This window comes from Passer montanus, unplaced genomic scaffold (assembly GCF_014805655.1).
Source record: "Passer montanus isolate IOZ18808 unplaced genomic scaffold, ASM1480565v1 scaffold151, whole genome shotgun sequence".
NCBI classification, from domain to species: domain Eukaryota; kingdom Metazoa; phylum Chordata; class Aves; order Passeriformes; family Passeridae; genus Passer; species Passer montanus.
This window is the reverse complement of record NW_024362163.1, coordinates 290,589-314,362: the sequence shown is the minus strand read 5'-3', so window position 1 is coordinate 314,362 and position 23,774 is coordinate 290,589. Positions and strand designations below refer to the sequence as shown.

General features: G+C 41.9%; 1 protein-coding gene across 2 annotated transcripts in view; it reads left to right on the top strand.

Annotated features, from left to right (window-relative positions):
- The first annotated feature begins 486 nt into the window (after positions 1 to 486).
- PPP3CA (protein phosphatase 3 catalytic subunit alpha) overlaps positions 487 to 23,774 on the top strand; it is a 170,837-nt gene continuing 147,549 nt past the window's right edge. For both annotated transcript variants that reach the window (XM_039702005.1, XM_039702004.1), the window contains exon 1: positions 487 to 1,130. In XM_039702005.1, coding sequence (XP_039557939.1) covers positions 1,073 to 1,130 — 58 coding nt within the window. In that variant the 5' untranslated portion in view covers positions 487 to 1,072. The remainder of the gene's footprint in view (positions 1,131 to 23,774) is intronic.

Sequence of the window (23,774 nt, the reverse complement as noted above, 5' to 3'; positions counted from 1 at the left end):
CTGGGGGCGGCGAACACTTCGAACACTTCTCACCCACGTTTGGCCATTCCGCCTGTCCTCGCAGGCCCATTTGAGCGGACAGCGGTGCCCCAGCACTGAGGCCGAGCGCGGCAGGCTGGCCAGCCCGTGCCCCATGCTGGCGTGTGCCAGCTGCGCTGGGCAAGACACACAGCTAGGGGCGATGGATGCATTTTTCCTTCATCCGAGGGCATGGATCAGCAACCCCCGGCTCAAGGATGCTGTTTAAGAAGATCTCCCTTTCGCGCAGGCCAGCCCCGATACCTGCGTGTCACCTCTCCGGGGACGCCACATCCCGCGGGGCGGGCATCCCGCGGGGCAGGCGCTTGGAGCGTCCGGCGCTCCGCACCCGTCCGCACCCGCGCGGGGCGGCCGGGCACGCAGGCGCGGCCAACCGGGCGCGGTTCCCGGCGCGCAGCCGCCGCCCCCGTGAGCGGCAGGTAGTAGGCTCCTTACCGCGGCGGAGCGTGTGCAGCGGCGCGCGGGGCCGCGGCCGGTGTCGGTGCGAGCGGCGGAGAGACCCTGCGGGGGGCGGCGGGGAAGAACGGATCCCGGTCCCGGTCCCGGGCCCGGTCCCGCGCGGCGGCGGCCCTGGTGGTGGTGGCGGCGGCGGCGGCGGGAGGAGCCGGAGCGGCGCGCCGTGGAGGAAGGAAGCGCAGGGCTGGCCGCTGCGTGTGCAACCTGGCTGTTCCTGCTGCCCGCGTCCACTCGCGGCTTTTCCTGCCGGCGCTGCCTGACAGCCGCCCGCCGCGAGTGTTGTCGCCGGGGTCTTTGGCGGGGGGGGGAAGAGCGAGCCGTCCTGCACAGCCCGGAGGCGTGATTGAAAGCGAGCAATAATTAACTGGAGGAGGAAGAGGAGGACGGGGGTGGAGGAAGACGAAGGAGGAAGGCACCGCGCGGCAGAGCCCAGCCGAGCCAGCGAGCGGCGGCGGGACGCGGCAACTTCGGCCGCAGCGGAGGAGCCGGAGCCGTGACCGCAGCGGCCGCCGCCGCCTCAGCCCGCGCCTGCCCTGCCCGAGGGGGGAGAGCCTCGCCGCCTCCCCGGCCGCCGGACATGTCGGAGCATAAGGCCGTTGATCCCAAGTTATCGACGACGGACAGGGTGGTGAAAGGTGGGTGCTGCGCCCCCGCCGCCCTTTCGGCCGGGTCCTCCCGCCGGGCCCCCTGCAGGGCTCGCGTCCGTCCCCCCCGCCCCGGGCAGGTACCGCGGGGCTGCCGGCGGCGCGGCAGCTGGGAGGGTGGGCTCGGCCCGGGGGCTTGCGCCGGGCCCCGGTGGAGGGTTTGCGGCTTCCCTCGCTGCCTGCCCGGCGCTACATTGCAGCATTTCCCCCCCTTCCTCCCCCCGCCGCCTCCCCCCTCCGCCTTGAAGGCGCTGCACAGGGCTGGCGTGAGAGAGAGGGGGAGCCCCAGCTTCCTCCCCCGCCCCGGTGCCTGGGGGAGAGGAGGGCAGGGCTCGGCCCCCTCCCCCAGCCCGCCTGCTCCTCTGGGCATCCCCCATTCCTCCTTCTCCTCCGGACCGCGCTCCCCGGAGCCCCCCCGCAGGCTGCGCCGCCGCCGCTTGTCACTGCCGTTCTGCTCCCCGCATGCAGCAGGGATGCCTGGAAACCTCCCCGCGCCAGCAGCCGGGGCTGCGCTCCCACACCGAGCGCCGCTGCTGCGGGACCGGCCGCGCCGCTCGGCTCCCCCGTGCCCCGCTCCCGCAGGGCCGCCCCCGCGGCACCCGCGGCGGGGATGCCGGGCGAGGGGGAGCGGGCCGCGGGCGTTGTGGGAGGCGGCGGAGGCTGCTTCCTCCTCCTTCTCCTCCTCCTCCTTCTCCTCCTCCATCGCCGTCTCTTGCTGACGGCCCGGCCTGCTAGGATGTGAAGTTATCCAGCGGGCGTACCGTGTCCGTGCTCCCGCGTGTGCGTGCAGATGGCCGTGAGGGTGCTCGGCACAAACACGTACGGGCTCCATGATCTTTTCTCTCTTTCGGAGGCACGCCTGTGCTGCCAGCCTCGGCCGTATAAACAAATTAGAGTTTGGGTTGACAACACGTTGTGCCCCGCAGTACAGACCAAGGTTTTATTTACTGGGGTGATGCCTGATGTAAATTGCACATGTGCGTTTCTCGGTGTGTAGGAAGTGCACGTGTATTTAATGGTCTGGGTTTTTTGTTTGTTTTTTGCTTGTTTCTTTCCTTCCGCACTGGGCGTACAGCCAAGTGTACCCAGCTCTAGAGTATTTCACCCAGTTAGGTTACAACCCGTATGCTACGGTGGATAGCACAAATCCTAGGTGCAGCATGCATGTGTCCAGATCCTGGGAAGCTAGAAATGGAAATGGCCTTGAAATACATACACTTCTGTATTTACATGAGTGTATGCCAGAATGAAACACTCAGTGTAAATATTATTTGGGAAGATGTGTTGTTTATGGTTTTGTGTTTATATTTACCATCTTATGCCTTTCCCCCTCTAACTTCATTTTATGCCCCTCCAAAGGCAAGTGCAGGTATTCAGATGTTGTAAGAAACGTAATTGCAAGAATTTTAAGAAAATCACTTGTAATAGCTGGAATATTTACAATTTAAGTTTCAGTCTGTTATATCACGCCAAGAGTAGCCTTTAAAGCCTGTGTTTAGCTGATAGAAACAACAAATGGCCATCCTATTAGGAGATTATGGAGTATCTATTTTTTTTTTAATTTCCTTAATCTGCATGGTCCTAGTACATGACCAAACGTCCTGATCTTTGCTGTGGCAGAACTTCCTTTGGTTTAAGACCATGTTGGTCACGAATAGGAATTATTTCAGTATTTACAAAACCTTTAGTGCTTTCAGCTCATCTAAATGTGTTTTGTCAGCACTTGCTCTTTGTATTTTTCCCACATGGAAATGTCTCAAACATCTAAAACCACTATTTCTAAGAAAACTTAGCAGGATGTGTAGTTAAATACTTTTATAATGCAGCTCGGAGAGATATCAAGTTGGTTAAACTGAGTTCAAGTCTTGAACAAAAACAACATAGATGCTGCTTGGGTGTCCATTGCCCTTGCTAACTATTTGTCTCATAATGTCAGTGTTTCAGTGTAGATGTGAAGATCTGCTTAACTGGTTCAGGCCTCTATTAAATATTTAAATCCTTTTAAGCTCTTAAAATAGCATCCAAAGAGTGTAGTACACAGTAAACTGATTGTTCATGGGATTGTTCTTTGCTGCATCATAGGCACTTCACACTGCCTTCATATAGACATTAAGGAAATCAAGAAACTGGTGGTAATAAAGGAAAGATCACTTGGTTGTTTCTGTCATATAGGACGTGATTTTTACTCTCTTGAGATGAACAACTGAAATGGGCTTGTAATCTTTAATACAGAATAATTAAATAAAAAGTTACATTGTGAGCACCTATATAGGTAGTCGAAGTCTTGTTATTTTAGAGAGAAAAACCAAATATTCTAACTCTGGTAAGGTGTAACCTGAGAAAGCAAGTTCTTCTAAGTTAGTATATCATATGAAACCTTACTTAAAGGAAATGCCTTTAATATGGTTGTAGTCTCTGGATTAAATTTTCTCTCTGCTTGCCTGTGTGGGATTTTTTGGTTTGATTTTATTATACTTTGTTGATGTTTTAATTTTATTTTTTAACCGTCTTGATTGCTGGTGTGTGAGAGGAGATGTTTCCTACTAACAGTAACTCAGCTGGCTGGTGAAAAATCCTGGCTTGGCATTGTTACGTAACAGTGGGACGGGCTTGGGGGGATTACGGTTCCAGCAGCTTTGTGCAAATTGCTTGTGGCTGAGAGCTTCTTTGGGGGATTGCTGTGGGTTTGATTTTGTTTTTTGCTTCTCGTGCTTAAAAAGTTCAAATATATGGAGAAGTGGAGTATTTCCATAGGCGAGGATTTAATCTCTCACTCATTTTTCTTTGCTTTTTGAATTGTATGAATTGTTCTTGAACTGATATGACTCAAAAAATAAAACATGCTTTTGGGATGAGGGGAAAAAGGCTTGGGAGCCCCTAATGTTTTTAACGTCTTGGTCTTCTGGCTTTGTTATGCATATCTTATACTGTCATTCTATGAGAATTGTAATGGTGAAATTCAGGTTAGTGTGTAATGGTAAGTTTCCAGAAGCAAATTACCTCCAGTTAAAATTGACAAAACTGTCTGTTTTGTTGAGCTAAAGAAAAAAGTAAAATTAATCCAGAGAATGAAGTTATGGTTCGAGAAGTACTTTCATTTTACTCTGGTGCTCTCCTGAAGATGGTATGTATGTTGTGATGCAAATTACACAATTCATCTTTACTCTGGATTTTGTCACGTAGAGGAGCAGCACTTTGTTCTGTTGACTGCAAATACAGTAAACTGTATATTCAGGTGCATTCAGAAGTTTGTGGGATCAAGGTTCAGACAACATATTGTTGCAGGAGGTGCTGACTTGATGTGCTTATTAATTGAAGTTCCTTGCCTTTTTGTTAGTGGTATGGTGCAGTTTTCACTTGAACAGAGTGGTCTTAAAAGTTAGTGTCTTTCTTCAGGACTGAGGAAGCTATTCCTTATATGTGCTGCTTTTGACTCCTGAGACTTGCCAGCCAGAGTGTGGGCTTGGTTGTTCTTGTGAAGGTAGGAATACCTGTCCAGGAAAAACTGGACTGAGGACAGTCGCGCATTTCACACGGCTCAGCTGCCTTATGTCAACAACTTTTGCTCACTCCTGACATTAGCAAGATTTGAACCCCACCCATGGGGAAGGAAAAGCCATATATCATGTTACTTGACCTCCTCAATGCATTTAGTGTTGCATTAGTGCCTCTGAGGAATACTGCAGTAAAGCTTAGTAATCCTAAATAAAAACTTTGAAAGTCAGCTGGAGTAGTCATACAAAAAAAAGTGAAGTCAGTATTTCTTGTAAATCTTGTGATTAGTTAGGTACAATCATTGTTTTGATTTTTTCTGGGCAGGTCAGATGGTTGTATGCTTTTGTGTGGGTTTTTTTGTTTGGTGCTTTTTTATTAGAAGTGGAGTTTTAATGAAATAATTCTGTCTCAGCTGTTTAAAAGGGCTGTAGCCATGGCTTGTGATCCTTGGTGTTGTCCTTTGCATTTGTGCATTGCATGGGGAGGTGTACATGTTTATATCAGCAATTGACAACACACAATAAAACCAGACACTGCTGTCTCTGAATTTCAAACTGTGTCATTGTTAATGCTCTCCTAAAGTGCAGGCTGACAGTTGTTTGTAATATAATATAAATGCCAGCTCACGATCGATATGTCACCATCAGTGTTAATTTCAGATTTGTGAGAGGTAGAATTGCTGTCAATAATGGAAACTCTAAACTTCATTGGTAATTCCCATTAGTCCAGCGAGACTTATGTGTATTCACCAAAGGCTTGTGCTCCAGGCTGGAATCCAGCACTGGTGAATTGCAGAAGCCTGCTTCTGTCTCCTTCTGAATTGAGTTCAGTTTTTCCAGGATAGATGTGTCCTGCAAGTGCTTCAGTAGTTTTTGAGCAATTGTGTTGACCTGAATGTCTGTAATGTTGGTGAATTTGCTATATATTTTGGTGTAAATTTGAATGTTGCTTATTTATGGCAAGGACCAGGGTTACTTAAATAGATATAACTGTCTAATACAGTAAAGGATGATATGCCTCTCTTTTGAGGATGATGAAGATGGTGTCTATCTGATCCTCATGGGAAAAAGAAGGAATTGCTTTGTAGCTGTTTCTGTTGGCGTAGGAAAGCCAACTTTACTTTTAATTAATTTATTGTTGTAGTACTTAGGAATATACTGCTTGTCCTGAGGAAGACTGCATCTAGATTAAAGGTGTAGTATTAACTAGAGAATCCACTCACAGCTATGCCAGAAAGGTGGCACTAGTACAACTGGGGATCCCTATCCACTATGACCTTCATTTGAAGGAGCAGGTGTACATCCACCTCAGTTTTAGTAACTCCATAGTTGCAAATCTCCTGGTACCTTTATGAAATGAGCTGTGTGAAAGGCACCTAGGAGCAGAATACAGTTGAATATACTCAGAGAGATATTGTTGTTAAGGAAAGAAAACAAGGTTGCTGTGTTATGTTTTTATGTGTATGCAACTGATTTGTTCTTACGTCATGTCAAAACTAGAGTTAATGTTTGTAAGACCAATAGATTTTATCAACTGGATGACACTTAGGTGTTCCAGTCTTTGTATGTTTTACATTGTGCAAACCTGTGTGTGTATGTGGGATGTGTGTAACGCTTGTGAGGGATTATGAGTGTGGTGCTGAAGAACTGAAACAAAACCAAAGTACAGTCTTTGATGACTATGTGTAATAAAGCTGGTGATTTGTTTTGATTTATGAGCTCACTGAGCCTCTTAGTCATTAAGATCATTTTGTAAATAAGCCCTTTAGTGAAATAAGTCTTTTGCTGTATAGGCATAGGGGGAAAATTGTGCACTTGCTGAAGGGTGCCTTTCTTACAGAGTTACTGCTGAACTGCATAGGTGGGAGGCTTTTCTCATGCTCTGTATGATGAGAGTGGCTTGCTGAGTGTGCCGAGTCGTAGGACTGATATGAAGTGAGGCACAAAATTGCCTTGTTTGTGTGTTAAAAACCTTTTGTATGCTTCTGAATTCCACATTGGCTAAAGCTGCCTTCTGTTGCCTGCTCTTTTTGACTGAGCCTCAGTAGGGAGCTGGTGCTTTTAATACCAGTGTTTGTAATCTTGAAAGAGGAGCACATACTGGATGATATCAGCATTTAACTTAATTGGAAAATATGAGCCAGTTGAGGTCATTTTCTATAGGGGGATGTCGAAGGGAACAGTTGTTTTCTCTCTGTTATCCATACCCAAATTGAATGGTATTTACTCCCATCACATGTATCCCATTTAGAGATGATAGTAGTGTGGACATGCTTGCATTTCAGTGCAGGTTGTGGCAGGAAGATCACACGCAAAATTATTTAACTTTGTTTATTTAACTTGATAGTTTAAATTATCTTTTTTGTAATTCTAGGCTTCTAGAATTCAGCACAGTGTTTTCTGCCTGGTATTTCTAAAGAGCTTTTCTATCAAAAGTAATATTGGGTAATGTCAATAAATAAGTACCTATAGCTTGGATACTCCCAGCTCATCTTCCCTGGTTTTTTTTCAGTTTCTTATGTTTTGCTGAGTGGCTCCTACTTATAGTACAAAAGCAGGACTATAAGTTAAATTTGGTACCCCATTTAAGTGTGAATATTAACTTATTTTAAGCTTCTCAGTCATGTTGAAGCAGTTTATAGTGGGGATTATTTTCTTCTTCATAGCTTCAAGGAATGTGGAAAAAAAGTACTTCCTTAAAAGTATTTTAAGATGGAGAGATACTGCTTAACTCTTAGTGTAAGCATGCCATAAAAGAAGCCACAAGTTTCTGAAGTAAAAGCCACTTCAAATCATCTTCATGAGAAGGTGCCTTCTTATATTCTTCTGTATGTGGTTTCATGAATCAAATATAGGCTGTGATTTCACAATCGTTCTTCAGTTGAACAATCAAATAGTTTCCTCTTCTGATAATCAGTCATTTACCTTGACTTTCCCCCATAAAAAATCATTTTCTGTCTACTCAGTAATGGTGGCAAGTGTCACCTCAGTTTTGAAAACCATTGTACTGCATGTGCAGCCTAAGCATGCACGCCCATCTGAGTGTGGGGCTCACTGAGTGGTTTGCCACTTGGGTTGTAGACTGAGATGTGTAATTGCTGGAGGTGGAACTCCAGGTACATACTTAATGGTTTCCTATAATTACTGAGGGAAGGAAGATACTGGAGACCATATGTGGAAAACCAGGAAGACGATAAGTACTGTTATGATGGTAAATCATTCTTTTAAAGGTAAAAATCTGAACTAATTCCCACCCTATTTACTCTTCCCCCAGAAAGCTGCGACTGTTGAAATAACACCTCCAGAGTAGTACCTCCTTGACAGTCATCAATGTGTGTTTTAAACTGACTGATACCTCTATAAGAGAGCTTAGGCATGGTAATGTTGTTACAGCAACACTGCTGTATGAGGAGAACATGACTGCCTTATTTAAGATTGATTTAGGATGCCAGCATCATCTCCAGCTAATTGTCAACTAACACCATTTATGTTTGGAGCTGGAGAGGAAAAGAAGCAGAGTGGAAAGATGCCACACATTAAAAATGGTGGTTTTAATTGGAAATTAGTTCTTGTGTGTCTTGGGGTGCTTTCTAAGGTGTAGATATCATCCTTTAGGGTGTATTTAACCAGTTTTTGAAAACATTTCATTTGAAAACTGGCTTATCAATCAAACCTCTTTCTGCTTGTAATTAAAAGCTGTACTGAACTACTGTTGCAGCTCCTTTTACTTGTCAGCAAGTTGGGTTTTTAATGCTTTCCCCCCGCTCTCATGTTTCAAAATGCCCTTTCCCTGTCTATTCCTGTCCTGCATTTCTAAAAACTCTTCTTTCCTTATTGCTCTTATGCTTATTTGATTATTGCTAAATGTAATGAGCAGCCTATGTGCTACTAGCTTTGGGTGATTTGGATGGATGTATTTAATGGAAGAGGTTCATGGAACACTGTATCTTTCCTTTTGGTGCATCTGTAGATGCCTGGGGAATCCTGTGAGAACAGGGGAAGTTTATTCTGCCTCTTCTCAGACTTCTGTTGTAACTCTGCAGCCAGCTGCTGACTGTAGCTTTCTTTACAGTGAATAGCTCCACTGTCAGTGTGCTTCTCAAGCTCTACCCAGCTTGTCACAGAAGGATGTCTCTATTCTGCAGCTCAGCTGCTGCTTGCAGGTTTCTTACAATTTATGTTGAACACTCATAGTGTGACTGTGAGTTTCAGCTTGTGTGGTTTGCAAAGCCAGCATGAACAGCGTGTTCTTGCTTAACTTGGAAGGGAGGTGGTGCTTTGGTGCTTTTATAATCAGCACGGAAGTTAGTTAGCAATGAAGGGTAAGACTTGGTGAAGTTGGTAATACTTGAGAAGAGTCCTGAGGTTCACCACAGATGAGTGAATTTTAAAACCCCCACCTTATACTTTAGGATTAGAAGGTGCAGAACCTAGTCTATATGGAGACTGTACCAAACCTTTGTGGAAAAGAAAGGGAAAAACCATGCTAAAAAAGGGTTGTATAAAATCTTTGAGAAAAGTAGCAGCAGTTTTTTCATCTTTGAGAAAGGCATATCTAGGTTAATAAAACCAAGATTTCAAAATTAAAAAGTGCTGTAATGTGATGAAACGTACTGATGGAGACAGATATTGGTATAACTGTATTCTATCCTATATTCTTTTTCTCCATCCACTTGTTTAGAGGCATTCAGCTTAGGCATTTTATTGCATCAGATTGCTGTTGGCCAAAATACTTGGAATTATCTTGACTTTTGCACAATGCAGAGCTGAAGAAAAAAAACCAAAACAAATTGCTATGGAGCAAATTCTGCTACAACGTTTGTCTAATACTTCCTAATTGTGCAGACTTGATCTTTTTGTACAATGTTACTATAAGAAAGGAAGTGCACTTTGAACTTCTGATTGGAATGTTGAAAATAACATGTGTTAATAATGGCTTATGCAGATGTGATGCTGCAGAGAGTCTTAGAACAGTCACTCTGGGCATTGTTCAATAGGCTTAATTAATAGAATCCAAACTATCCAAAACTAGAGTTTTGGCCTCATTCAGTGTGATTAGATTTTTATTTTTAATTTAGACTTTTGTTTTTGAAGGTAGGGTTTACAATTCTACTTTTTAAATTTTTTTTTATTTGTTGATAGTGACAGATCAGTAACTGTGTGGCTGCATAAAGTTTGAGGGTTGTTCATGTTTTGAAGTAACCATCATTTGGAAAGAAATCCTTTGCAGTCTAGATAGATGTCCCAAAGTGAGGAAAAGAGGCTCAGCTTCTAACTTATCTGTTGCTAAGTTTGGATATAAGTACATGTTTAGCAATTATTTCTTCCTTTGGATCAGGAAGTTTCATTGTCCTAGGTTTTTTGTTGCAGCTGTGTTTGTTACTTGTTACAGAGTCCCAGGCTGCTGCCATGAAAATGGGTCAAAGCAGTGTATAGGTCATCATCTTTCCAAAGTATTTGGAATTTCTCTGGCAGTGTTTTTGTGTCTTAAAGTGGAGAAAGTGGTGAAATGACTTCTAATTGTCTTCATGAATTATTTATTTTCTTGGTAACTATAGGGAAGATAAAAAGCAGGGCAGGATTGTGATTTCTTTCTGGTCTGTAGTTCTGTATGGATGATCTTGAAGGGGAGGACATATTGCTAGAGAGGAACCTATATTCTTTTGTTTTCTTTAGAAATTACATGAAATTACTTGAAGTAGTATGTCTCAAGTCCTGTGGAGATTTTATGTGGGAACACATGCTTTTTCTCCATATGTCAAGGAGTAATGCTCCATTAGAGAGAGCTGTATCTGAAAATTCTTTCTGCATCTATATGTGTGTGTATATATATATGTATGAACTTTTGTATTTTAATGTTTTCTTTGCATTTGTGTAATTGAATATTTATTCAAAAAGTCTGATTTGGTTCATGTATAGTTCAGTTAACAAAGCAATTAAAAGCTTCTAGATGGTGATGCATACCCTGTTCTTGGCTCCAGAGAAAAGATGTTTCATCACAGTCTTTGAATGTGAGACTTCTAGTCAGGACGCCTCTTTTCAAAAAAAAAAAAAAAAAAAGCCAAAAACCCAAACCAAACCAGGATTTATTAGTTGAATTATCTTTTTATTACTGGAAAAGACAATTTTGATAATTTAATACCTGTTATTTACCATGATTTTGTAAGTAGTTTAACATAATTGCCAATCTGAATAAAGAACCATTCATACAAAGTCCCTTCCTATCCCCCCAAAACACTCAAAACCAACCCATGAACAGAAATTAAAAAATAAAATCAAACAGGATTTGAATGATTTCTTAGACTTTTTTCCATGATACTTGCCAAGTTTCAGTTTGATGTAGATTACAATGGTCATACTGTGTTACAATCTTTTAAATAGTGCAACTGGTCATTAGCTGCAATGACATGAACAGCTGTAGTATTTTATGACAACAGCTGGGAACAATCTAGTTCTCTTCAATAACTTTCTTTTGTTGTTTCTTTCATGCCATTTTTAAAATGAGAAAGCAAGATTACTGTATTTGTTCTCTGTTTTACACTAGGGATTTCTTCATAGGCAGTGGTGGCAATTACGTATCAAAATACGGCATTGCTGTTTGTGACTTGGAACATTTCCCTCTGCAGGACCTGTTTCATAACCCGCTGAAATCTGTGGGAGTTGGAGTCTTTCATTAACTTGAGTAAACTGTGAATCAAGTTGTCATCCCAGGATTTCTTATTTTGGCCTTCCTTTTTCAGTGCATGATTTCTCTTTGGTTTAAACTACTTTGTTATATTTGATCTTTTACAGCATTAGCACTTATTTTAAGAGTGAGCTAAGTGCCTTTCTACTTTGCAATGCTCGTTTACCAAGTGAGGATGAACTTGTCTGTTTGTGGGTTGCTGGTTTGCCAAGAAAGTTTGCCTCACTGTTGCTTTCTCTTCAGAAGTGTAGTCTAGAATGTTTTCTTTGTATGTGCATATGGTTGTTCTTTATTGTTGGAAAAACAGGCAGAAGAGTTTATGTATCTATGTTCTTTTTGTGTCCCTTTACAAAGAAATTTTCTTCAGTAATGAACGTATTTGGGTCACCTTAAATAAAATCTGTTTAACTTATTTTTCAGATATAAGAGAATGACTTCCAAAATCACACATGTGGTGCTAAAGATGTACATAGCAGACAGATATGGGAACATTATTTACTTCCCTGAGAAACCTGCTGTCATGTGTCACCCAAGTGGTGGTGTCTGTGATTACTAGAGGGGAGCCTAATGCATAACATGCTGCATTGGGACAGCAGATGGAGAGCTTGGGAAGTAGAAATGAATAGCTCAGTGGGCAAGGAGGTGTGTGTTCAGTGCAGTGAAGTGTTGCTAAGGGAATTTAGAATTAAGGTAGTTTAGAAATCCAGAGAGAGCTGTTTTGGTACTGCTTTGCCTCACGAGCCCTGTTGGCTCAGGTGAGTATCCTGGTGGTGTCTGTGCAGCAGGGCAGGAAGCTGGCTGGTAGCTTCTGGGGGGCTTGACTCTCAACAAGCAGAGAACTGGCAAGGGCAGTTGGTGAAATTTTTAGTTATTCATATACTCTGTGTGTATAGCCCTAAATTTGGTTGAGATTATCAGAGAATGAACTTTCTGCATATTTAGAAAAACAAGTTTGCTGAGATGAAGTGCTTATAGTTTCTGTTAACCATAACAACTTTCGATCTGTCCTTACATTATCAGTAAGAAGGAGGGGAAAATGACTTTCGGATGCTGTGTTTGGAGCATCCTGAGATAAGGTTATTTTGGTAGTTAGAGGAAAGACCTGAACTCAAAAAAAAAATCCCATACTTGTACTACAGAAGAGGAAGAACCTGCACTCATTTCAGTTGAGAGATCAGTTTTAGCTTCTGGGCTGTTGACTACTACAGGTATGGTTTGATTTGTTTTTTTTTCACCCCCGCTTTATCATTTAATCTTCTGCTTTCCACTTCACTGGAGAAATAGTATATCCGTAATTTTTATAAATGACGTGTCAAACGCCTTTCTCAGTCACTCTCAGTAAAAAAGCACAAGCTCTGACAGCTTTGCAGAAGCCCGGTTAAGGCTGGGAGGGACCTCTGGAGATCATCTGGGCTAGCCCCAGCTCTCAGCCTTTCATTACAAGAGAGATGCCTTGGTCCCCATGAGTCATCTTTGTGGCACTTTGCTGGGCTCTTAGTAATTGGTCCTTATCTCACAGTTTGTGGGACATGTGAAAGTACATAGGAGTTAATTTATGCATATAGAGAGCTTGCACATTAGGGAATAGCATACTTTAATCCTTTTAACAAGGTGCTGTGCCTTCCCTGGAGCTCTGACTCTCAGGTGATACTTACCTCACATGTAAATACTGTTTGTTTACCACAGAGAAGATGAGGGATATCACTGTCATTAACAGAAGTTTTAAATGCATTTGAATTTTCTGTACACTTAGCCTCACATCTTGTATCCCATTGTAACAGACAATATTTTGCTGTAGGTTATTTATATAACCTTGGCTAATCTCAGAAGTACTGCCCATTAGCGAGTTACTCTGCAGATATCTTTTTGGTTATAATCCAGTTGCTCTGGCTTCTGAAAGTGTGTTAGGCTCTTTGCCTTCACCTCCCAATTTATGGAGACAGAGGTTTTTATGGGTTGTCTTAGAGAGTTTGCCAAGAGCCCTCAGGGCTGCATAAAGACAGTTGTTGCCAGCAGGTTGATAGAGGTGAATCCTGTGCTCAGCACTGGTGAGGCCATACCTGAAGTGCTGGATTCAGTTCTGGTCTTCCTAGTATGAGAAAAACATGGACATACTGGAATAAGTTCAGTGCTGGTGCACAGAGATGGCCCTGGGACTGGGGAAATCAGAGAGAGCTGGGTGTGGAGAAGACAAGGCTCAGAGGGACCTTATCTGGCTGTATGAAAGCTGGTTGTAGGAAATGGAGAAGGGGCAGCCAAGCTCTTTTCAGTAGTGCCCAGTGACAGGGCAAGAGTTAATGGCACTAATTGACAGCTCTCACAGTAACTTTCCGCTTTTCAAACACTAGCACAGGTTGCTCAGAGAGGTTGTGGAGTTTTTTCCTTGGAGTCATGCAAAAGCCATCTTGATGGGGCTCTCTGCAGCTGGCTCTAGCTGGCCCTGCTTGAGGACAGGTGGTGGTTGGAGCAGCTGACCAACAGAGGTCCCCTTTCAACCTCAATGCATCTGTGATCACCTTTTACTCAACTCTCTTAAGTGGATAATTAAAATGCTTGATCAGTTCAGAGGCCTTTTGACCTAACGTGAAATGCAGAAATATCCCTTAAAAATGCAAAGTTATGTTTGCTAATAAGGTGTTCTACAGGAAGAATGCTTTGTCCACCATGTAATTGTCTTGGCATAGCAGCAAGATAACCTTAAAAATGCAAAGTTATGTTTGCTAATAAGGTGTTCTACAGGAGGAATGCTTTGTCCACCATGTAAGTAATTGTCTTGGCATAGCAGCAAGATATGTTGCATTGGGAAGATATATATAAATTTATGAGTTAATGCATCCATATGTAACTAGTAGTGTTGCTGGCAAAATATTTGCACAGATCACTCATGAGAATTTTCAGAATCTCCTAAGCAAGTGCAGCTCTGGAGTTTGGTTAGTTTGGAAGCAGGACAGATAGTATGACCACTGTACTTCACTTTGGACAACTGTAAGAAAAAGGGAAAGAAAGCTTTTATACAAGTCTTCCTTAGTTACTGCCAGTGTTTCTAATATGACTGTCAGAAAGGTCCATTTTCTAGTTACTAGAAGGAAGCAGTTATTTTTCCCTAGTCCTTGGTTCATCTGATTTTTTCATAGTGGCATGACAATTGAAATTGGGAGGGATGGCAATTGTCTTTCAGCACTGACTCTCTGGCATATTTTTTCTTTGCTGCTTCCTCTTGTTTATTTGTTTCCTTATGAGGATGAGTGTTGCCCTTTAAACCTGAGCAGGTTGCCCTTTAAATTGCATGTGTTAATCTAAAATCAAACCTGAGATAAGGGAATCTCTTGATGTGGGTAACAGGAAATGAAAATAAGCATCTGGAAAAGTTCAGATTATGACAGAATTATGCTGACTGTTTCAGGAGAGTTAGTAGAGCAACCATACTAGAAGTTTTGAGCAAGTTCTGTAGGTGGCATCACCTTCATGGATAAGTAATCTGGATAATGGAGGTAATATTTGGTTTTGGAAGTGTAGCTTCCAAGGTTGACTAGATACATTTGAGGAAAAAGATAGATACTATAATTTAAAGCATGAATCGCCTTGGTGCAGTATAAATCATAATATAAATTAAAATCTAGGGCAAACATACATCCCCATGAAAGAAGTTCTGAAATATTCTGTGTTGTAGGAGGTTGGGAAAGCAACAGGCTGAATTTATTACTGGTTCTGTATACGACAACCATAGAAAGGATGCTGCTTGAAGTTAAGGAAGTCACAAGAGGAGTTTGAAATACCTTTTGTTTTCTGCTTCAGCATCTACACCTTTAAGTAATTCAAAGGAGAAAGGAGTATTAACCTTCAGTGATGAGAACTGCTGAGTATGATAGATGACCCAGAGAGGATAGTTACTAATTTATTCATGTTTGTGTATCTGCAGCACTGTAGAAGTCTCTGTCAAAGGTCTAATTTCTCTTCAAAGAAACCACCAGAAAAGTGGTCCATACAGGCAATGTGTTTGTACACATTAGGACTCTAATATCCTACAAACATCTTCCTGAGATCAGCAGGTGCTCCTAAACTTTACTGTAGAACTGGAAATAGAAAAATCCTTAATGTTTGTGAGTGGATAGTAAATACAAGGCATGCTGCTAGTTTCTGACAGAACAGCATCCCCTGCTTGTGTAAGTGTGCCTGTTTCTTGTTCAGCGGCAGTGCAGCTGGAGAGGAGTATGTGAACCAGAACCAATCTATAAGGGAAAGGTGAGTGTTAAAAGCTTTCTTCTTGAAACCCCACCAATTTCCTCTGTAGCATTTAACTTCCCATTCAGATAGGGAAATGGCTGTGGGTAGTTGTGTTGCCAGGCAGGTGTTGCAGAGGCAAAAGCACTAATACTTTGTGCTATGTACTGAAAAGATTCTGAAGCTTTAGAAGACTTCTTGCCTATTTTCAATCCTGTAAGAGCCTTAGGTAACAGGTTACTAACTCTTATTCCTGAGTTAACTGAAATGAATGCCTTTTGATTGTTAAAGAAAAAAATAGCCAAACCTAACGTACACAAACCACTCCCCCCAAATCAACAAACATCTCAGAAAAAATTATGCATCTGTATGTGCATAATTATGCAAAAACATTATGCATATATATGCATTTTTCTTTTCCCTTTATAAGCAAATTTGGAGTCGCTATTAAAAGGATGTTTTCTTGCATTTGTGGCCTAACTGCTATAAAACCTGTGTTGATATGGACTGTTTAATGTCATGCCTTTCTCCTGTACCAAGAAAATGGTGATGACTGGAATGCATGTCATCAACTTCTGTAATCAGGGTACTTGAAATATTTACAATACCGTGATTACAGTACAGCTTCTTATGTACACATACACACACACTGTAGCTACCTTATATATTTTGGCCTCTCAAGTTTACATTGTCATTTGTTTGCTAATCTCATGTGGAGTTTGTTTTTTATCTAAGGTGCTTGGCAAAAATGAATAAAATATGAGCTTCTTTATCTGCTATGTGTGGTTTGCCATGTAGACACTTACAAAATATCCTAGTGAAATGAAACAGGAGAAAAGAGCAAATTGTGAAGATTTTCACAGGCCAAAACAAACATTCCAATGTCTGCTGAAACTAACAAATTCTGGTTTAGGAGCTTGTCTGTCAGGAGTCTAAAACCTTTCCATGGATCCAGTGAATGGAATTGAGCTGCAGGGAATCCCAGAACAGATTTGCTGGAAAGGCCTCTGTTTGGAAGGACACCTCAAATGGCCAGGACCGACCTACACAAAAAGTACCCATCCATGTTGCTTTCTGTAGGTGTGAGATGTAGAGGAGTTTCAGGGCAAGACCTTCTGGTCTGATCTGTTTTGTTTTTGTGTGCAAGAGCTGTGACCAGTTGGTGCCATGCTTGGCTAAAAAAGCCAGTTCTTTGTAGACACTACTCTTACTTCTTTTTTCAGATCCTGATAGTCAGTCTAATGGGAAATAATAAGATATCCCAGGATAATTACGCCAGTAGTATTTCCTATCTGGTGGGCAAAGTTCACAGAAAACCTTCTAAAGCATGACTACAGATTCATTTAATTGAATCCTTATTCTAAACTGGGCATACCTGGACTGAATCCAGGGCGTGAAACTGGAGAGGACTGGGTGGCACTAATAGATGGTGTTCTGCTGTAACTGGATTGCCAGGCATCTGTTGCAGGAGGCATTAGAGAATGTGCCTACCCAGTGATACTCAAAGAAACTTGGATTACTCCTTGCTGGGGATCTTGTAGAATTTTTTATGCTGGTGCCTGGAGTTCTAAAATGAGGCTGTTGTAAGTGGTTTTGCTTTCCTGGCATGAGGGCAATAGTCGCAGCAAGAGGATATGGATTTTTGCTTTATTGCTAGACTGAAATTGTGGAATAAAGTCCTCCTTTTTCCTGCTGGGATGAAGGGTGATCCTAGATTTTATGCTCTGTGCACCTGTGTAAAACATTTATGTTTGACCTTTCTTTTTCTCATGCAGTCTATAGTCTGTTTAAACCTGGGTGGTTTCATGTAACTTGCACCAAAAGTGGCCTTTTTTTTTGCTTGCCACTCTTCCCATGGAAAAGGAAAGTTCTGGCTTCACATTGCAGATGCTGATTGTTGTTGTTTAATTCAATTAATGTTCTTTGTGAAAAGAGGATGATGTAAGAATAAGAAGTGAAAACAAATACTGTTAGTAGAAAATCATGCCCTCCTGTGTGGATATGTGGCCCTGTAGCTTTTGTCTTCCTTGAGAACTGAGGGTTTCTCTTTCATGCCTGGCTGACTGATGTGCCCTGCCCTGTTGGGCTGTGTAGTCTGTCTTCCCTAACAGGCTGTAACAGGTTTTTTTAGTCTCTTTTTGAGAATTTCCAATTTTGCTGGCTTTTTTTTTTTGTATTTAGGTGTACAGTCCCCTCCCCTAAAGGTTGCCTTTTGTATGCTGATGTACATAAACTACCTCAAGGTTTTCTTAAAGAATAGTGGAAGCAGGCCCACTAGTTCTCCCAGGAGAAAAGTGCAGTGAGGTCAGTGGTATTCCTTTTACTTCCCTTTTGGTTTTGTTCACTCCTGTACCTTGTAAAACAGCCAGGAAGATTTGTCACAAATCATGTTTATTTCTTCTTGTGCAGAATATAATCCAATGTTGACTTTTATTTTCCTTACAATAAATCTTCCAAAATCCCAGCAGTAGATTCACAAATGGCATTTTAGTCTTCTCATTTGGAATCTAGTGCCTAATCTGTTACATTAATATTGCTCTCAGAATAGTGCCACTTGTTATTACCTGCCTGGTGAAAGCATTGGATTTGGCGTGCATGTATGTGTGTTCTCCTTGTACAGCTTTGTTGTCGTCTTAACTTATAGTATACGTATTCCCTGCCACATCCCCTCAGGTGTAGGAAATAGGATCTCCACAACTAGGATTCTGGAACAAAGGCAAGGTTTAATCTTTAAATGAGAGTATGAAATGTTACTGTAAAGCCTTGACTCCAAATATAGTCAGTTGTTGTGTTTTCAGTAGCAAATCTCTTCATCTTCTCTGGAGGAGTCACAGCTTCCCCTTTTTGTCTCTTTTTAAACTGCAATACTTGTTATCTTTTATTAACTTCACTTGAATTGTTATGGATGGAAAGTAGTGGAGCTGCCTACAGAATAATATTTAAAAGTTCACTGTGAGAGAAGTTTAAGAGTCTGTTGCTTTTGCAGCACCTTTTGTTTTTGATTCGTCTTCTCTCTGCTATAACTTCACTGAAATCCAGAGTCTCTCTGGCACTGGGAAGTGTGTGAAAGGCCAAAATGTCTCATTCAGACAATGACTCAGATGTGCAGTCACTTAACTCTCCAAAGGCTTTGTTGTATCTTAGAACCGAGTGTACACTGCTCTGCTATATCCTCAGACCTGGAGGATGTTCATGGGCACTCAGCCAAGTACAGATTATCCCAACCCTTGAAAACTGCTTGGATCCTAGTATAGTTTGCAGTAATTTTTTTTTTTAATATATATATAGCAGTGATTAATTAAGACAAATACTCTCTGAAAAGCTTGTTAAAATTTTAGAAAGAAGGCATTTTATTTTCTCTAATACATACCTTCCTAAGGCAAAGTGATTATTCTTTAAGGTCTGAATCTTCTGTGGTGATTTTTCTCCCCCAAGAAAATCTGTGTGGAATTAATAGAAGAGCTGTATATAGAGAGTAAATTGCTTGCAACTTCTCAGATAAAGTGTTGTTAAAAATTGAAAGCCTCATAAGTTTACAGCATTAGGTAGAACTACTGAGAAATAATTGCTCATGTTTTTACCTTGAACACATGGCCTTGATCAGGTGGCAACAATTAAAAAAGTGGTTTTGCATTTCAAGTAGAAGTTGACATTACTATTCACAAAGGCTTATGACCTGTGCATTTAATGAGAAGATTTGTCCTGTCTGTTTGCAGAACACCTGGTTCTGTGGGTTAGAGATGATGGCTTGCAGAGGGAGTAGTGGCAGTGTCTGGAGAGGAGACCCTGTGCCACTTCATCTTTCCTTCCACTTTCATCCCTTGCCTCTTGCCGTCCTTCCCCCACTTTTTTCGTTTTACTGAACTGTGTCCATTTGTGCCATGATCCCAAAAACAAAGAAAACAAAGAGTGTCGAAAGGTTGGTGTTCTTTCAGATCTTGTGCCAGAAGGCTTTTGGAGAAATACCCAGTTCTGGCAAGTACAGAAAATCAGATCAAACATTATGTGAGAGACTACTTCCATTTTGGTCACTGCAAAAAAGGAGAAAATTATATTCTTACAGCATTTTTCTAGCTGAGGTGCACTGTCAGGAGAGTATCCTTATGGGAATATTTGCATACAAAAGTAAAAAAGTTTGTGTAGGTCTAAGTTTGGATTCCTTTTATATATATGTCACTTAAATTGTTGTTGCTTTTTTACAAAAAAACAACTTTAAGAAGCTGAAGGGATATTATATTTGTGGGTGTTTATATAAATTTTTCAGTATTTCATACTGGAGCAGTATTCCTAAGCCTCCTCATACTGGACTAGACATGAGCAGAAATGGATCAGTCTCTTTAATCTTGTCTAATAAAGTGTACTTGCTTCAGCTCTACAGAGCCTGTTTTGCTTTTAATTCAGCTGAGGTAAGAGCCAGTGGAGGCTGTCAAGTGGTTGCATATCTGCAAGAGGCAGTGGTTTGGCTGCTGAGCGTGCAGAGCAATCACAAGGATGGGTGGCTTAGCACAGCCCCTGTGACTTACCTGGACTTTGTGCAAGAAAACCTCTCTGGGGAAGGGTGACAAGCTTATGCTTGAGTTTGTGCCTGAGCCAGCTAAGTGAAGTGACAAGTGCAGCCATTTCTCTTTCCCCCTCCCCCTTTTTAATTTTTTTTTTAAATTTGCTAATGCAGGTTTGTGGTGTGGCTGAGGAACCAGTGATTCCACACATTGGCTGTGGTTCTCTCTGTACCAGCAGTCAGTCCTTTCTAAATGTATCAGATAAGCAAAACAGTTTATAGAGGGCTGAGTAAATTCACTTAAAGACTTGTAAATACTGTTTGCCTTATCTCTGTTAACCTAAACAGTTTCTGTAAATGGCTGCTGGTACATGATCTTCACTAAGTTCTATGAAAAGAAAGTATTTAGTTTTAGATTAGTTCAAGAGGCCAAAGGAGTTTACTTGTCTGGGAAGTTCTCAAATAAATCACAAAATCATATATGGGTGGTCTTGAGACAAGCTAATTAAATGTAGTAGGAATCTTAAAAAAGTTTTCTCTTTTAGTTTTTCTGTTCTTAAAAAGTTAGTTATTTTTATCAGAATGATGTAATCTGGTGTTTTATGGAAGTTATTACCATTACCTAAAAAACTTGTATGCACTCAGAATGATTAGAAGCACAATTTCAGTGTAGTGCTTTTGTAAACATCTGCAAGAGGCTGGAGTTTGATACTTTGTTGTTTTGTAGAAGTGGAGTTGGACTAAAAGGCTTTTTCCTGCTGTTTCCGCAATTTCTGTTCCATGGTCAGCTGAAAGATAATTAAGAGACATCCTGTCTGAGAGGGAGGTACGACCCCTGGAATTTTCTTGCAAAGCCCAGATGATGACCTGTTTTCTCAGGGTCTTGCCTAAAGCCAAGTCCACAATACTGGTTTAGTAACTTAATGATGTATTTTTGGTACTGGTGCCAGGTCTTATTCATCTTACGATGTCTTGCTGATTAATAAAAAAATTGCAGTTCTTTTTAAACTTTGTCATCCTCTTGCTTTAACTTGGTGATATAAAGTACTAGGAACATCACATCTCTGACATAAAGTACTAGGAACATCTCTCACATCAGTTTTCTTTTGATCTGTGAAATGCTTTTTGTTTTATAATTTATAGAAAAAGTATGTGTTGAATGAATTCTGCTGCTACTTATCCTTCTGGGGGGATGGAGGGTGACTGCCCAGGTTGACTGGTGAATACCAGTAACTCTGCTTGTCAAGGGTGTTTTGGTTGTTATTCCTCTCCATCTGAGAGCAGGACTTGCTGCTCGTCACCTGTAGTCTCCCACCATCCAGACAGAGCAGCTTCAGCATTTCTGGTGCTGTTGCCATGATTCCTGTAACATAATACAGGTCAGGAGACTCTCACTTCATGTTAGGAAGGACCTGTGAGCCTCTGCATGGTGTAGGATTAAGAGCCTCTGTGCCACTTTAAAATGTTTTTCTTTCTGTAGAAGAAGAAAAGAGAAACTGAGGGTCTTCTGCCTTTTGCTTCCCAATGTGAAGCTCATTCGCTGATTGCTAAAACTTAGCATGATTTTATCTGTGATTCAAGGCACAAATCTAACTACGTAACCAACTAAATAACTAACTAGAATAACTAACTAAAGTCACTATTAAATATCTAGTCTAAAATGAAAAATCATAAGGCCATTTTGTAGAACATCTGATAACACATCTGAAAATTGTAAAGTACAGCTATGGATGTGCTTGTCCCTTTTAGTTAACTTTTGCATATTTGAAAAACTGCAGTAATATCTTTAAAAAGGCTTAATTGGGTTGAGCATTTCAGCTTTTTAAATGACTATGTGCAGTATATGAATTATTATATTCTCCAAAGATGACGTGTAACAAAGAAGTCATGTGCATCATTTAAAATCAACAAAGGAGGAAGTAGACTTGCTATATTGCCTTTTAAATAGAATATTCTGTACATTTTGGTTTCATACAGAAATGTTTTCCTATACTGGAAACTCCTGAATGGATGCAGAGCTGCCCTTAGACTGGAACATTTGTCCATGTGTAGGAACATTTCCTTGTAAATCTCACTACCAGTGTTGCAGCAGAACTTTTGTCTAGCTGTGTTCAGAGCATAGGCTCTTGTAACTTTAAAATATAATCCTTACTGTTTATGAGTGCAACACTGAGAATGAGGCCTCTGTAAATAGATCCAAATCCATATTTGTGGGTGGGAACCTGTGAGGTTTTATGGTGTTTTTTTAATCCGATATCTTGAGACAAGCAGCTGCCTCTAACATCACTCAAAGAGCTGCAGAATTGAATTAATCAGACATGCTTCTTGACTGATATTTGGAAACTAATAGCAACCCTGTCACTGTCCATGGTCAGCTGAATTTTACCCAGCTGGAAATCCCAGTGGTGTTCTCTGTCCATAGTGGGGAAAGCTGAGCCACTGGCCAGACCTCTGCCTGTTGACCTTCTGCAGTGATTTCCACCTCCCCTGGGGAAATCTCCTGTTCACTGAGGGCTGAAGTATTTGGGCCGTGTGTTTGTAGGAATTGTCTGTAATCCTGGACATCCTTAGTGGTTAGAGCGTGGAAGATTATAGACCTGGGCTTCCAGGTTCATAATTTTTTGCATCCAGCTCTCTTTTTTGGGACCAAATAATCCAGGCTGAACAGAAGTTACATTTGCCTGATGATTTGGGCCTCATTAGGATATATTTTTCTTTTAATACAGAATGTACATGTCATTCATATGTTGGAAATACACCAAGGGAACTCCAAAGCAGAAGAATAAAAAATGAGAAGCTAGCTAATCACAAAAGACAGCACTGTTTTCTGCTGGAATTACGATGCTGGGAAAACTTCTCCTAGTCCCTGCAGATGAGCCAGCAGTGCTCTGCCAGCCAGGAGGGCCACCCATGTCCTGGGGTACATCAGGCACAGCATCGCTGGCCAGGCCAGAGAGGGGATTGTCCCGCTCTGCTCTGCACTGGGGTGGCCTCACCTGGAGTCCTGGGGGCAGTTTTGGACACCACAATACACGACAGACATTAAGCTATTAGAGAGCATCCATAGGAGGGTAAGGAGGCTGGTGAATGTCTGGAGGGGAGACCTTACAAGGAGCAGCTGAGGTCACTTGGTTTTGTTCAGCCTGGAGGAGGCTGAGGGGAGACCTCATTCCTGTCTTCAGCATTCTCACAAGGGAAAGCAGAGGGGCAGGTACCGATCTCTTCACTCTTGTGACCAGTGACCAAGGGAATGTTTGGTATCAGGAAGAGGTTTTTCACCCAGCAGGTGGTTGGGCACTGGAACAGGCTGCCCAGGGAAGTGGTCACTGTCTGAGTTCAAGGAGTGTTTGGACAGTGCTCTTAAGCACATGGTGTGATCCTTTGGGTGTTCTGTGCGTGGCCAGGAGTTGGACTTGATGGTCCTGATGGGTCCCTTCCAACTTAGCATATTCTGTGATTTTAGTCACTGACTCTGTCCTTTAAAGTTCAGAAGAAATAATTATAGTACTTGAATGTCTACAGGTGCAGTATGAATATATTTCATATAATGTTCTAAAGTCTGCCAGGTTTCCCGTGGGTAGTATATTAGCTGTTTTTTCTGACATTATGTATAAATACATGGAAGATGTGGATCTGATGGGATAAAAGGTCTTACTCCTTGTTACTGTATAGAATTGTCTAAAGATCCATTGGAGTGTGCTAATCACAAAACACAAACAAATTTATCCCATGCTAAT